The sequence below is a fragment of the Pristiophorus japonicus genome, chromosome 10 (genome assembly GCF_044704955.1).
Source record: "Pristiophorus japonicus isolate sPriJap1 chromosome 10, sPriJap1.hap1, whole genome shotgun sequence".
Taxonomy (NCBI): Eukaryota; Metazoa; Chordata; class Chondrichthyes; family Pristiophoridae; genus Pristiophorus; species Pristiophorus japonicus.
In genome coordinates, this window is record NC_091986.1 from 99084545 (window position 1) to 99101526 (window position 16982).

General features: G+C 45.3%; 1 protein-coding gene across 3 annotated transcripts in view; it reads left to right on the plus strand.

Moving 5' to 3' along the window:
- khk (ketohexokinase) overlaps nt 1–16982 on the plus strand; it is a 64481-nt gene that overhangs the window by 30015 nt on the left and 17484 nt on the right. For 2 of the 3 annotated variants that reach the window (XM_070891944.1, XM_070891945.1), the window contains exons 4-5: nt 979–1113; nt 15034–15106. In XM_070891944.1, coding sequence (XP_070748045.1) covers nt 979–1113; nt 15034–15106 — 208 coding nt within the window. The remainder of the gene's footprint in view (nt 1–978; nt 1114–15033; nt 15107–16982) is intronic. The other variant, XM_070891946.1, reaches the window with a different exon arrangement.

A 16982-nucleotide genomic window follows, 5' to 3' on the forward strand; every position in this document is an offset into this window, starting at 1 on the left:
GTATAGCTGTAGCAAGACTTCCCTGCTTTTATACTCCCATCACCTTTTCAATAAAGGTCAAGATTCCATTGGTCTTCCTGATCACTTGCTGTACCTGCATACTATTCTTTTGCATTTCATGCACAGGTACCCCCAGGTCCCAGTGTACTGCAGTACTTTGTCATTTTTCTCCATTTAAATAATAACTTGCTCTTTGATTTTTTTTCTGCCAAAGTGCATGACCTCACGCTTTCCAACATTATACTCCATCTGCCAAATTTTTGCCCACTCACTTAGCCTGTCTATGTACTTTTGCAGCTTTTTTGTATCCTCCTCACACATTGCTTTTCCTCCCATCTTTGTATCATCAGCAAACTTGGCTACATTACACTCAGTCCCTTCTTCCAAATCGTTAATATAGATTGTAAATAGTTGAGGTCCCAGCACTGATCCCTGCGGCACCCCACTAGTTACTGGTTGCCAACCAGAGAATGAACCATTTATCCCAACACTCTGTTTTCTGTTAGTTAGCCAATCCTCTATCCATGCTAAAAAATTACCCCCAACCCCGTGAACTTTTATCTTGTGCAGTAACCTTTTATGTGGAACCTTGTCAAATGCCTTCTATGTCCAAATACATCACATCCACTGGTTCCTCTTTATCCACCCTGTTTGTTACATCCTCAAAGAATTCCAGGAAATTTGTTCAATATGACTTCCACTTCATAAATCCATGGTGACTCTGCCTGACCAAATTTTGCTTTTCCAAATGTCCTGTTACTGCTTCTTTAATAATGGACTCCAACATTTTCCCATCCACAGATATTAGGCTAATTGGCTTATAGTTTCCAGCTTTTTGTCTGCCTCCTTAGTAGTAGAACACATTTGTGTTCTGCAGTTTGAAAATTAAGTATTGAGCTCTCATTGGTTAACGTCCTTTTGGATTGATAGTTGTCCTATTGTCTTCTCTAAAATCTTTCCTCTATAAATATCTCACAGTTTTATTTCCGATGACCTCAGACGATATGGGATTGATGTGACTAATGTGATTGTTCATGCAGAATCATCCTTCCCAGCCTCCATTGTCATCAGCAACATTAACAGCGGTTTGCGTACCATCCTTCATACGAACAGGTTTGTATGTGTTACACTGTGAAAGCAACTCAAACTTGGTAACAGAACAAGGAAGGGTTCAACGAGTCATATGATATTAACAGATTCTTGTCATGTGTTCAGCAGTATGAGCTTGTTTTATGCAAAATTCCTGTCTGAATTGTCTGGCAAGGTTGGGTTCCTTTAGGATTCAAGTCAGAATGTAACAGCTTTTTAGCATCTTGAAGTTGTTCACCGGAAAGGCTTTGGTTAGATTTCCACCCATTGATTACGAATGGTTAGAAATCTAGAGGATGTTACCAAACTTGCCTCTCCCATAATATCTCACTCGTAGAGTATTCCAGCTACAATTATACTTTAAGTCACTGCAGCATCAAATATAGAATTTTAGCTTTTTAATCGTAGAAGTCATGGACATTTTACTATATTAAAGGCGCTATATAAATGCAAGTTGTTATTGTTGAAAGAAATCTGATACAATGTAGATTTTTCTTCCAGAAATAGGGAGGAGTTAGGGTCAGACTAAAAGCATTGCTGAAATCAAAGGTACAGGTCACTAAGGCTGTAATGGTTAACAGCAACCAGGTTTGGCATCAACAATCTCTCACATTATTTTTGACTTTTGTCATCACTGCCAGTGTTTGGATGAATGGGAATGGTTTCCTCAGAGGTAAGGAGGTTTTGTGCAACCAAATGCAATGACCAGTGGTTCTGTATTTTCATTTTTATTTCACACACAGCCAAGTAATACCAGATTTTCCTCATCTTTCTGTCTCCTGCCTTTGCCATTTCCCTTGGTGAAGCTTTATAACAGATGATTTTCAAAGCAGAGGTGTTAACATAACTAACGTTGTGTGGCAGCGTGTGGGAGTCACACCTTGTGCTTGCTGCATCGTGAACCTTTCCAATGGCTTGCGAACGGTCATACTGTCCGACATGTAAGATTTGTGGAAACTTCAATCTTTATTGCATATATTTTTAAAAAATGCCAATGCAGAAATACTCCTTTTTTAGTCTTTTAAAATTTTAAGTAGTAAATAACATTGCCAGTGGCTCAGTAAGTGAATACAGCACTGGGAATAGCATTGAGCTACACAGACAAAAAAGATCCAGGTCAAATGCAAACTGTGTGTTGAGTTTACTGATCGAGGTTGAACTGGTGTCAGGAGTGCTACAACGTACAGTTGGTCTCCATGTTGTGGGAAGAGAAAACAAATCAGGTTTCCCTATTGTTGTGCATCTGTAAAGCATGCACTCCCATGTTCTGCCACCAGGGGGCTCATCCCCTGAAGTCCCAAGGGATCCCAGCATCCCTTGGGAGCACTGTATATAAGCCGGCCCCTAAGGCCTGTTCCTCACTCTGGAGTGTCTTATTAAAGACTGAGGTCACTGTTACTTTCACCCCCCTGTGTGCAGCCTCATCTGCATTAGGAATACAATAACTGGCGACGAGAATACGAATCCAATGCAAAGATGCAGCAAACAGTGGGCATCCTGGAGAAGTTCTCGGAGGGTGAGGACTGGGAAGCTTCTGTCAAATGGCTAGACCAGTACTTTGTAGCCAACGAGCTGGATGGAGAAGGAAGCGCTGCAAAAAGGAGAGCGGTCCTTCTCACAGTCTGCGGGGCACCGACCTACAGCCTCATGAAGAATCTTCTGGCTCCGGTGAAACCCACAGATAAGTCATATGAGGAGCTGTGTACACTGGTTCGGGAGCATCTTAACCCAAGGGAGAGCGTGCTGATGGCGAGGTATCGGATCTATACGTGCCAGCGATCTGAAGGTCAGGAAGTGGCGAGCTACTTCGCCGAGCTAAGGTGACTTGCAGGACAATGTGAGTTTGATGGCTACCTGGAGCAAATGCTCAGAGACTTTTTTGTACTGGGCATTGGCCACGAGACCATCCCACGAAAACTTTTGACTGTAGAGACACCGACCCTCAGTAAGGCCATTGCGATAGCACAGGCGTTTATGTCCACCAGTGATAACACCAAACAAATCTCTCAGCACACAAGTGCAAACAATGTTCATAAATTAACTGGAACTGTGTTTGCGAGCAGAAATGTACAGGGCAGAACCCACGAGTCTGCAACTGCCAGCAGGCCTCAGGTGACCCAGATGACTCAAGTCCCCAACAAAGGATGAATGCAAGGCAATTCACACTTTGCTGGCGTTGTGGAGGCTTCCATTCAGCTTATTCATGCCGCTTCAAAGGGTATGTTTGCAAAAACTGTGGAACAATGGGGCACCTCCAACGAGCTTGCAAACGAGCTGCAAGCTCTGCAAAACTTGCTAACCACCATGTGACAGAGGAAGATCGATCCGTGGTGGATTAAAGCAATTTTGAGCCTCAGAGAGAGGAGGCAGATGCTGAAGTACACTGGGTGCACACATTTTCGACGAAATGTCCACCTATAATGCTAAATATAAAATTGAATGGCTTACCCGTAGCAATGGAACTGGACACTGGCGCTAGCCAATCTATCATGAGTAAAAAGATGTTTGAGAGACTGGTGCAGCAAGGCATTCAGACCAGCCCTGAGCCCCATCCTCACGATACTGAGAACGTACACCAAAGAGCTTATCACTGTCCTGGGCAGCGCCATGGTCAAGGTCACCTACAAGGGCATAGTGTACGAACTGCCACTCTGGATTGTCTCGGGCGATGGCCCCACACTGCTTGGAAGGAGCTGGCTGGGCAAAATCCGCTGGAACTGGGATGATATCCGAGCACTATCACATATTGATGAGGCCTCATGTACCCAGGTTCTCAACAAATCTCCTTCCCTTTTTGAGCCAGGCATTGGAAATTTTCCCGGGGCGAAGGTGCGGATCCACTTGGTCCCAGAGGCACGACCCATCCACCACAAGGCGCGAGCGGTACCTCACATGATGAGGGAGAGAGTGGAAATCGAGCTGGACAGGCTGCAACAAGAGGGCATCATCTCCCCAGTGGAATTCAGCGAGTGGGCCAGCCCGATTGTTCAATACTCAAAAGTGATGGCACGGTCAGGATTTACGGCGATTATAAAGTAACTATTAATCGTTTCTCGCTACAGGACCAATACTCGCTACCTAAGGCAGACGGCCTATTTGCGACGCTGGCAGGAGGCAAGACGTTCACCAAGCTCAACCTGACTTCGGCCTACATGGCGCAGGAGCTGGAGGAGTCTTCGAAGGGCCTCACCTGCATCAACACGCACAAGGGACTGTTCATCTACAACAGATGCACGTTTGGAATTTGGTCGGCTGCAGCGATCTTCCAGCAAAAGATGGAGAGCCTACTCAAGTCGCGACGACATATTGGTCACAGGTCGGGACACCGCCGAGCACCTACAAAACCTGGAAGAGGTCCTCCAGCGACTGGATCGCGTAGGGCTGCGGCTGAAGAGATCGAAATGCGTCTTCATGGCAACAGAAGTGGAGTTTTTGGGGAGAAAGATCGCGACGGACGGCATTCGGCCCACAGATGCCAAGATAGAATCTATCAGGAACGCGCCCAGGCCACAGAACGTCACGGAGCTGCGGTCGTTCCTGGGACTCCTCAACTATTTTGGTAACTTCCTACCGGGGTTAAGCACCCTTTTAGAGCCCCTACATGTGTTATTGCGCAAAGGTGAGAACTGGGTATGGGGAAAAAACCAAGTAATTGCTTTTGAGAAAGCCAGAAACATTTCATGCTCCAAGCAGCTGCTTGTATTGTATCACCCGTTTAAAAGACTTGTGCTAGCATGTGATGCCTCGTTGTACAAAGTCGGGTGTGTATTACAACAAGCTAACGTTTGCGGGGAAGTTGCAACCTGTCGCCTATGCTTCCAGGAGCTTGTCTAAGGCCGAGAGGGTCTACAGCATGATTGAGAAAGAGGCATTAGCGTGTGTGTTCGGGGTAAAGAAAATGCATCAGTACCTGTCTGGCCTCAAATTTGAGCTGGAAACCGATCACAAGCCCCTCATATCCCTGTTCGCTGAAAACAAGGGGATAAATACTAATGCCTCAGCCCGCATACAAAGGTGGGCACTCATGCTATCAGTGTATAACTATACCATCCCCCACAGCCCAGGCAGGGAGAACTGTGCGGATGCTCTCAGTCGGCTACGATTGCCCACCGCGGGGGTGGAAATGGCGCAGCCTGAAAACTTGTTGATGGTGGCGCAGCTCGCAGACTTGTTGATGGTCATGGAAGCGTTTGAAAATGATAACTCACCTGTCACGGCCCGCCAGATTAGGACTTGGACCAGCCAAGATCCTCTGCTGTCTTCGTAAAAAACTGTGCACTGCATGGGAGCTGGGCCAGCATCCCCGTTGAAATGCAAGAGCCAATCAAGCCGTTCCAGCAGTGCAAGGACGAGCTGTCCATTCAGGCAGACTGCCTGTTGTGGGGTAACCGCGTAGTGCTACCCAAAAATGGGCAGGGAGACGTTCATCTTGGATCTCCACAGCACACACCCGAGTATAGTAACGATAAAAACGAAAGCCAGATCCCACGTGTGGTGGCCCGGTATCGACTCTGACTTAGAGTCTTGTGTACGTCAATGCAGCATATGTGCTCAGTTGAGCAACGCGCCCAGAGAGGCACCACTAGGTTGTGGTCCTTGCCCTCCAAACCATGGTTGAGGATCCATGTTGACGATGCAGGCCCGTTTCTCGGTAAAATATTCCTGGTGGTGGTGGATGCTTTTTCAAAATGGATTGATTGTGAAATAATGTCGGGAAGCACCGCCACTACCACCATTGAAAGCCTGAGGGCCATGTTTGCCACCCACGGCCTGCCTGACATACTGGTCAGTGACAACGTGCCATGTTTCACCAGTGCCGAATTTAAAGAATTCATGACCCGCAATGGGATCAAACATGTCATCTTGGCCTCGTTTAAACCAGCCTCCAATGGGCAGGCAGAGCGGGCAGTACAAACAATCAAACAGAGCATTAAACGGCTTACTCCAAACCCGCCTGTCCCGAGTACTGCTCAGCTACCGCACGAGACCCCACTCACTCACAGGAGTGCCCCCGGCTGAGCTACTCATGAAAAGGACACTTTAAACCAGACTCTCGCTGGTTCACCCCAACCTGCATGATGAGGTAGAGAGCAGGTGGCAGCAACAAAATGTAAACGATGGTCACGCCACTGTGTCACGGGAAATTGATCTGAATGACCCTGTGTATGTGCTTAACTATGGACATGGTCCCAAGTGGATCGCGGGCACGGTGATAGCTGAAGAAGGGCACGGTGGCACGCGGGCACGGTGATAGCTGGTGTTTGTCGTCAAACTGGACAATGAACAAATTTGCAGAAAGCACCTCGACCAAACGAGGCTGCAGTTCACAGACTACCCTGAACAACCCACAGCAGACACCACCTTTTTCGAGCCCACAACACACACCCAAAGGATCAACGACACCACGCCGGACCAGGAAATCGAACCCATCACGCCCAACAGCCCAGCAAGGCCAGGCTCACCTCGCAGCCCTGCAGGGCCAACAACACGCCAGCCCAGCGAGGGCACAGCCAACACACCAGAACAGACATTTGTACCGAGGCGGTCCACCAGGGAAACAAAGGCTCCCGACCGCCTCATCTTGTAAATAGTTTTCACTTTGACTTTGGGCGGGGGAGTGATGTTGTGTACCTCTAAAGCATGCACTCCCATGTTCCACCACCAGGGAGCTCATCCCCTGAAGTCCCAAGGGATCCCAGCATCCCTTGGGAGCACTGTATATAAGCCGGCCCCTAAGGCCTGTTCCTCACTCTGGAGTGTCTTATTAACGACTGAGGTCACTGTTACTTTCACCTCCCTGTGTGCAGCCTCATCTGTACAATACCTATCTTGTGATCCTTGCTAGAAAATGCACACAAGTGGATATCGGGCGAAGACAGGTTTAGCTCAGCTTTGATGATCCCTATGGTGGAAGGGCTTGTTGCTACACTCTTTAGGCTACACACATGAAGAATAGCTGTTTACATGAGCAACTGCTACCCCTGGAATCACAATGCAACATGAGGTCAGCAATTTGAAGAGTGTGAGGCAGGGGAGCTTTGCAGTATCAATTCCATTATATGCAATCTCGTGATCCACCTTCCTGATTATCCACCAGAATATTTGTCACACAAAGCCTCACAAAAAAAAAAAATCTTCTCAACACCCTTGGTAACAGCAGTTTCTCATGTTTGATGTAAATTAACTTCACCCCAAAAAAGATTCAGTTCAGTTTGTGATATTTATATTGTACGTGTCTTAACTTATGTCTTGGATAATGTTGTACCCTACATCTAAGACCAAAATTTGGAGACTTAATTATCCAGAAACGTCCATCCAGTAAGGCCTGCTTCCATTATGGAGGTTCCACTGTAGTTACACATTGAAAGTTGCTCACGACTTTAGGCTGTATGTCTGTTTTTTTTCTCAGGAATGCAATTAAAAATAAATTGGAACTAATACCCTTTGCATTAACATCTGATGGCGATCTGAGATTACAGATTTCAAATGACACAAATGAATGAATGAGTGCACTTTAATGTAGCAATAGGATCATTGTTCTAGTTTTGGCACTGATTCCTGGCATTGTATAGAAAACCTCATTTACTGCCACTGAGGGGAAGGGAGGTGTACCTCTGGGTTTGTTGGTGTGAATCTAGAAGTTCTTGGCATAACACTGGGGTAATTTTGATATAGAATTGCATAGAATGTACAGCACAGAAATAGGCCATTCAGCCCAACTGGTCCATGCTGGTGTTTATGCTCCACTCGAGCCCCTCCCACCCTGTTCATCTTATTTTTTATTTATTCCTGGGATGTGGCATTGCTGGCAAGGCCAGCATTTATTGCCAATCCTAATTGCCCTAGAGAAATTGGTGTTGTGCCAACTATCTTGAGCCGCTGCAGTCCGTGGGTTGAAGGTACTCCCACAGTGCTGTTAGGGAGGGAGTTCCAAGATTTTGACCCAGCGATGATGAAGGAATGGCGATATATTTCCAAGCCCAGGATGGTGTGTGACATGGAGGGGAATTTGCAGATTGTGGTATTCCCATGCGTCGGCTGCCCTTGGTGGTGGAGGTCAGGGTTTGGGAGGTGTTGTCAAAGAAGCCTTGCCAAGTTGCTGCAGTGCCTCTTGTAGATGGTACAGAGTGCAACCATGGAGTGCCGGTGGTGGAAAGAGTGAATGGTTAAGGTGGTGGATGGTATGTCAATCAAGCGGGCTGCTTTGTGCTGGATGGTGTCGAGCTTCTTGAGTGTTGTTGGAACTGAACTGATCTAGGCAAGTGGAGAGTATTCCATCACACTCCTGACTTGTGCCTTGTAGATGGTACAAAGGCTTTGGGGAGTCAGGAGGTGAGTCACTTGCTGCAGAATCATCATAGGCAGTCCCTCGAAATCGGGAAGGACTTGCTTCCACTCCCAAAGTGAGTTATTTGATGGCTGAACAGTCCAATACGACAGCCACAGATCCTGTACAGGTGGGACAGACATTCGTTGAGGGAAGGGGTCGGTGAGGCTGGTTTGCCGCGTGCTCTTTCTGCTGCCTGCGCTTGGCCTCTTCATGCTCTTCGCGTTAAGACTCGAAGAGCTCAACGCCCTCCCGGATAGACTTTCTCAACCTCGGGTGGTCTGCGGCCAGGGTCTCCCAGGTGTCAGTGGTGATGTCGCACTTACCAGCAAGTCTTTGAGGGTGTCCTTATAATGTTTCCGCTGTCCTCCTTTGGCTCATTTACCATGAAGGAGCTCCGCATAAAGCATTTGCTCAGGGAGTCTTGTATCTGGCATGCGTACTATTTGGCCTGCCCAGCGAAGCTGATCAAGTGTGGTCAGTGCTTCAATACTGCGGATGTTAGCTTGGTCGAGGACACTGATGTTGGTGCGTCTGTCCTCCCAGGGGATTTGCAGGATCTTGCGGAGACATTGTTGGTGATATATCTCCAGCGACTTGAGTTGCCTTCTATACATCGTCCATGCCTCAGATCCATACAGGAGGGCGGGTATTACTACAGCCCTGTAGACCATGAGTTTGGTGGTAGAGTTGAGGACCTTGTCTTCAAACACTCTTCTCCTCAAACGGCCGAAGGCTGCATTGGCACACTGGAGGCGATGCTGAATCTCCGCATCAATGTCTGACTTTGTTGATAAGAGGCTCCCGAGATATGGGAAATGGTCCACATTGTCCAGGGCCGAGCCGAGGATCTTGATGATTGGTGGGCAGTGCTGAGCGGTGGTGACAGGCTGGTGGAAGACCTTTGTCTTACGGATGTTAAGCGTAAGGTCCATGCTTTCATATGCCTCAGTGAATACATTGACTATATCCTGGCGTTCAGCCTCGTCCGCATACTGCTACTCAACGACAGAGGTTGGGGTGATCTTGGACCTGTCCTGGAGACGGCGTAGGTTAAATAACTTCCCACTGGTTCTGTAGCTTAGTTCCACTCCAGCGGGGAGCTTGTTGTTTGTGAGGTGGAGCATGGCGGCCAGGAAGATTGAGAAGAGTGTTGGAGCGATAATGCAGCCCTGTTTGATCTTGGTCCGGACGTGGATTGGGTCTGTAATAGATCCGTTGGTAAGGATCACGGCCTGCAGGTCATCGTGAAGCAGGCGAAGGATGTTGATAAATCTTTGGGGGCATCCGAAACGGAGGAGGACGCTCCATAGACCCTCACGGTTGACAGTGTCAAAGGCCTTTGTAAGATCGACAAAGGCCAAGTATAAGGGCTGCCACTGCTCCCTGCATTTTTCCTGCAACTGGCACACTGCAAAGATCATGTCTGTTGTGCCCCGTAGGGGACGAAATCCGCATTGTGATTCCGGGAGGAGCTCCTCGGCTACAGGGAGAAGACGATTGAGGAGAACTCGAGCGACAACTTTCCCAGTGGCTGATAGCAGGGAGATTCCCCTGCAGTTGCCGCAGTCGCACTTGTCCCCCTTTTTAAAAATGGTCACAATCACTGCATCGGTCAGATCTCCCAGCATGCTCTCCTCCCTCCAGATGAGAGAGATGAGGTCATGTATCCGCGCCAACAGCACCTCTCCGCCTCTCCGCCATATTTTAGCGCCTCAGCAGGGATTCCATCTGCACCCGTAGCCTTGTTATTCTTAAGCTGTTTTATGGCTTTGCCTACCTCATGCAACGTTGGAGTTTCACTGAGGTGGTGGCGGGTCGCATGCTGCGGGATGGAATCAAGAACACTCGAGTCAAAGGCAAAGTCTCGATTGAGGAGATCTTCAAAGTGCTCCTTCCATTGGGCCCTGACAGTCTCGGTGTCCTTGATGAGTGTTTCCCCGTTCTTGGCCAGGAGTTGGGTGGGGCCCTGGGAGTTTGGACCGTAGGTTGCCTTGACTGCAGCGAAAAATCCTCACATATCGTGGCTGTCGACCAGTTGTTGTATCTCCTGTGCTTTCTCTATCCACCACCTGTTCTTTAGGTCCTGAGTTTTTTGTTGGACTTGAGCCGTCTGTAATGTTGTTTTGTAGCTCCTGAGTTGGGCTGTTGCTTGAGGCTCAAAAATGCTTTGCGCTTGCGATCTATTAGTTCTTCGATCTCCTGATCATTTTCATCAAACCAGTCCTGATGTTTTCTGGTTGAGTGACCCAGTGTCTCATAGAAACATAGAAACATAGAAAATAGGTGCAGGAGTAGGCCATTCGGCACTTCTAGCCTGCACCGCCATTCAATGAGTTCATGGCTGAACATTCAACTTCAGTACCCCATTCCTGCTTTCTCGCCATACCCCTTGATCCCCCTAGTAGTAAGGTCCTCATCACAGGCACTGGTTATAGAGGCCTGGAGGGCAGACCAAGCGCTGTGGGCATTCGGCATCTCAGGGTCATTAAGGCATGCCAGATTGGCTGTGAGGCGCTGGCTGTATAGGGCTCTCTTAGCTGGGTCTCTAAGTGCCCCGGCATTAACTTTTTTGCAGAACTGCTTCTGATGTCTCCTCTGCTTTGGGACAATGTTAATGTTGATGATGGATTGGATTAGGCGGTGGTCCATCCAGCAGTCATCAGCTCCTGTCATGGCGTGGGTGATGAGCACATCCTTACAATCCCTGGCTCGGACGATGACATAGTCAAGCAGGTGCCAGTGTTTGGAGCGAGGGTGTTGCCACGATGCCTTGTATTTGTCCCTCTGGCGGAACAAGGTGTTGGTGATGAGGAGTTCAAGTTCTAGACATTTTGTTAGGAATAGGGTACCACTGGAGTTGGCTTTCCCTACTCCCTCTCTGCCAATCATGCCTTCCCAGAGGGCTGTGTCTTTGCCAACCCTGGCATTAAAATCACCCAGGAGGATCAATTTGTCACCCGTGGGGACGTGGGACAAGGATGTCTCGAGGTTGGAATAAAATCCCTCTTTAGCCTCATCCGTTGTATCGAGTGTAGGGGCGTACACACTGATGACTGTGGCGCATTGGTTCCGGGATAGGGTGATATGGAGAGTCAAGAGGCGTTTGTTAACCCCACAGGAGGAGTCTTTGAGGCGGTCGACCACCTCCTTCTTGACGGCAAAGCCGACTCCATGAAGGCGGTGTTCTGCCTCTGGTTTCCCTTTCCAGAAGAAGGTGTAACCTCCACCATGTTCCTTCAACTGGCCTTCCCCTGCCCGCCGGGTCTTGCTTAGGGCGGCGATGTCAATGTCAAAACATCTGAGTTCCCGGGCAACTATGGCGGTGCGGCATTCCGATCTGTTGCTGTTGGGATTGTCCATGAGGGTCCTGACGTTCCCGGTCCCGAACTTCATACTGACGAAGTGGAAGATGCCTGTGCGTGAGTTCTTTTAACGTAGGGTGGCCGCTGCACATCGGCAACCACACGGGCTTAGCTGAACAAGGTCTTGGTCCAGTGGCAAGGGGGTCCAAGACAACTGCAGACCAGGCACAGCTCTATAAGCCTACTTGCCAACGGCGAAGTGTTGGCCGCAAGCTCGGCGCCGAGTAGCGCCATTGATGGTAGATGGCCCGAGGCTTGGTTGGGCACTAGGAAGGTGACTTCCAAAGTTATTTTAAAAGTTAAAAGTTGATAAAGATGCTCAATTTATTTCAAGAGTTTCTAAGGGTTGTTAAAAAGTTTTTTTAAAGTTTCTAAGAATTGTTAAAAGTCTAAGATGTAAATAAATAATAGATTATAAAAGTTTCCCCAATTTGAACATTTTCTAAAAGCTGTTAAAAGTCAAAGATGTAGATTAATAATAGATATTTAAAAGTATTTCGATTGAGAGTCTAAAATGTAAGTTTTAAAAGTTCTCCCAAATTGTTTAATAAGTTTAAAAGTTGGTTAAAAGTTAAAAAATTAATTAGAAGTTGGTTGGGGGCATAAGACGACGCCATGCCTCGGTCCCTTCAGCGGTTCAGCGCTGGCCTCAGAGTTCCTTCGGCGGATTGAGCTCCGGCCTCGGAGTCCCTGCAGAATACACAGCTTCTGACCTGCTCGTAGCCATATTATTTATGTGGCTGGTCCAGTTAAATTTCTGGTCAATGGTGACACACAGGATGTTGATGGTGGGGCATTAGACAATGGTAATGCCATTGAATGTCAAGAGTAGCTGGTTAGACTCTCTTTTGTCAGAGATAATCATTTCCTGGCACTTGTGTAGTGCAAGTATTACTTGCTACTTATCAGCCTAAGCTGAATGTTGTCCATGTCTTGCTGTATGCGGGCACAGGCTGCTTCATTATCTGAGGAGTTGCAAATGTAACTGAACACTGTGCAATGATCAGCGAACATTCCCACTTCTGACCTTATGATGCAGGGAAGGTCAGAGGTGGAGATGCACCAAAGAGCCCTAGTAAAATTGAACTCAATGGAGATCGAGGAAAAACTTTCTACTAGCTATAGTCATACCTAGCACAAAGGAAAATAGTGGTGGTTGTTGGAGGACAATCATCTCAGCCCAGAAAATGCCTAGAGGAGTTCCTTAGGGCAGTGTCCTCGGCCCAACCATATTCAGCTGTTTTATTAATGACCTTCAAGCCACACACCATCCTGACTTTGAAATATATCGCTGTTCCTTTAACATCACTGGGTCAAATTCCTGGAACTCCCTACCTAACAATGCTGTGGGAATACTGTCACCACATGGAGTGTAGTGGTTCAAGAAGGCAGCTCACCACCACCTCAATGGCATTTCAGGATAGGCAATAAATGCTGGCCTTGCCAAAGATGCCCTCATCCCATGAATTAATAAACAAAAACATTTTTAAATAACCTTATATTCCTTTTTCCTTCGTGTGATTATCTAGCTTCCCTTCAAATGCATCTGTGCTAGTCGCCTCAACTACTTGTGAAAGAAAATAGAAGGATATAAGATGGCTAATGCCATCAACCCATTACTTTTCCAGACTCCTGGCTGTACCTTTCTTTCATTAAGAAACATATGAAAATGTTCAGTATTCAGTTAATATCCTTAAAAGGAATATTTCTGCTTTGGCATATGTAACACTTACCCTGTGCATGGCACCAAAATAAAAAAATTACACTATCTTCAATAATCAATTCAACAATATGTTAAATTACAAGTTTTTTAATGAAAAAACCAAACCTAATTTACACATTTAATGAAACAAAAGAATGAAGACTGCTTTGTTTTCAAATCAAACAATCCTTATTTCAGCTGTTCTATTTCTGCCTTATGCTTTTAGTGCCTGGTTATTGTATTATTCTCATATGCCAGCTTTTCAGATTTTTTTTAGACTTAACTAAATTGAATAAATTAATATTATATGTGGAACTATTCTCTCCATGTGGTTTCAATTAAGTACTTGTATGACTTCAGGTCTGAATTTTACTTTTCGTGCATGTGATTTGTGTTTGGAAGGAAGTACTTGGAGCCACTTCAAACTTCTTCCCGTTGACCTTTTTGTCAGGTGGGGGTTTCACAATCAAGTAGAAGACGCCTGAAGGAAAAATTGGCATGACTTCAAACGTTAATAATTAAACATTTTCTTCGGATCTTTTCATAGCATGGCCTTTAACCACTGACTGAATGCCAAACTGAATTTTGTGTGCTATGTGTATTTGTTCAGTGATAGCGGGTCTAATAATGACCTTAGCACTGGAGGAACTTTGAAATGAGTCTAAAATCTAAATTTGGATTAGATTATGAGTTTGTGGCATACAATAGTGTTGAAAGTGCTGACCATGACATTTGTAGTACAAGTTGTGTGGAGTTAACATTTACCTCAAAAAAAGATGTCACTATCGCATTAGTTTTGCAAATTAGATTTTGGATCTGATCTGCCATCCTGTACTTGTGAGAGGTTTATTAATTCATAGGAGTCATACCTTCATGTGGAAAACTGCCAAGAGTCCTGTTTACTAGACACCCATCTCTGGGCAGACGTCTGCTTGCTTCCTGCCAGCCGACTGATCATGCAGCATGAGTGTCCAAGTACAAAGCCTTACCTTCCTGGAAAACACTGACAAGAATTCTGTTTTTTAATATCTGTCTTTGGGCAAAATCCCAGCTGCTTAAGGAGCTATTTGCCACAGCAGCACTAGTGTAGTGTGGAGCCTGAGGCTCTGCCTGCACACTTGGAGGTTCACAGTGATTAGAATAAGACACTTAAAATAATGAGAGTTAAGGGGCAAGGGGGAAGGGTTCAAGAAGTGATTGCAAGGGAGAATCTTAGAGGTAGAAGGAAACAAGGTATTTTCTATTGGTAGGGTTTTAGTTGTCTTTCTGTGAAATTTCAAATTCTTCAATGAATGTTGCAGTAATTTTGTGCATGTAAATTGAATGCATAATGTTAAATTTGCATGATGCTTATTTTGATTATAAGTTAACACAGTGCATTCCTACTGTTAGTACATTTTTTTTGACTATTTTGGATAATGTAACTTTAATCCATGTAAGCAAACATTTTGTTTATTGTTGGTGCTTTTAAAAAATGGAACTTGTCCTATAAATCTTAATAACACTGCCAATTGCATAACACCTGTATTCAAGTTTGTGGTTATGTTTAGGAATTTACCTAATGTTACCTCAGAGGATTTTAGGAAAATTGATCTTTCACAGTACAAGTGGATCCACTGGGAGGTGAGTAGTGGCTCCAGTACCTAAATATGTCCTGTAATGGGCCCCTTTATATTGTGCTGCTGCTGCCGGCATTGCTATAATGGGAATGAGAAGTTCTTTCCCAGGCTTCTCTGGAGCCAGCAATGCTGTATTTGTTAAAATGGGCTTGCAATCTCTCACTGTTTCACTTTTCCCAAGCGCTCGCTTTTGCTATGTCTGAAATAGGAAAGAATGGTTGAAGGAAAGGCCCAAAGTAAAAACGTGGAGCTATGAGCTATAATTAAAATTACTTTAGAGATCCATGAACAGACATAGCCTGAACATTTTATTGTTTCAAAACAGATTTTATATTGATCTGATCTCTCTCTAACATTGTCTGAAGTTCCAATTTAAAAAATGTTTTTTTAAAAAAGTTTCTTAAAAATTTTATTTTTTATTAAAATGGATAAATTTCACACTGCACAAAATTAAAATGAGTTTTTCAGGCCCATAAACTTTGCTTAGCAGTCAATATGCTGTCAAAACACCAGTTACACCTAATCCCTTTGGGTCTAACTTTTAATGAGGTATTTAACAGCGTAATTACTGCGGAAGAGCCAAAGGTTTCATCAGTTTCCCTGATTTGCGTAATTTCACTAACTGCCGGCATTGTGGGTGTGTGGTGGGGCATAGTGCAGTCTGTGTCGGAGCTGTGAATGACAGACTGCAACTTCAGGATTTCCAAAATTCCAGGCCATTGTGATTATATGGTATCATACTCCATTGCGTATCTGAATCACCATGTGCAACATTGAAGTGAGGTTGTTAGTTTAATATTTAAGCTTAAATAGTTGAACATTCAACCAAATGAGTCTGATTTCTCTCCAGATGAGATATAGAGACAGGCCCAGTGAAGAAAGAATATCTTCTGCCTGTTCCTGTAATAAGTATTACCTGGGAAATTAGGCCTGGTTACAGGTGAATGGGAAGATGCCTCCCGTGTATTCCCATGATTTCTATTTTAATTTTAGAATTTCAGCATTTGCAGCTTTTTCTTATCTTGACACAAAATAATCTGTCATTGTTTCCCTAGGAGCTTATTATTTTTAGGTGCATCACTGGTAAATAATTTAAGAATTGTTAGTCGAAATTTCACATTTTATTTTTCCCGTAAAAGCAGAACTTATACCACTAGGTACCTGCTGGTGGCGCTGCTGAACCTGCTGTTCTCTGTTGCACCACCAGCAGGCGGTTTATGATCCTGCATCTTTGATTTTGGACAAATGCATTCTTGATTTTGCACCTCTATCATCCATTTGGGATATTTGTTTAACTTTATATCTATAAATGAACAGTGGGCAATCAAAACTCAGCAGCTTTTTCACTGTGATGGTGTCATTCTTCATTCCCTTCCAATAGTCTTCCAGAGTTACATCAGTAGAAATACATTGGGCCAGATTTTGCTTGAGCGGGGCATCTCGTGGCAAGCCCTATTAGTTAGACTTACAATTGCATATTTAGATTTTTTTTAAATTCCCACAAAGTTGCTGCAAGTGTGAGCTGATAATGGCGCAGCAAGGGCATCAGGGCACCTGGGACCTTGGTGAACCACGGGACAAACAGTGTACCGTCTTAACCAATGAGATCAAAGGATTGAAAAATAAACAAAGGAAGGAAGGTGAATTCAATGTCAAATCAGATATAGAGAGGGAAAGAAAGTTGGATTAAGAGAGCGAGGAAAAAGAGACAAAGGAAGAATAAGATTTTTAAAAAATTGATATTATTACATTCTCCCACAACAATTCACAACCTGAAGGAATGAGACACCACACTTTTAATTGTTCACTTTCTAGGCAAGGGAAGTTGATTGGCAGTCATTAAAATTATTACATCATTAAAAGGGTATTTGCGCTGTTAA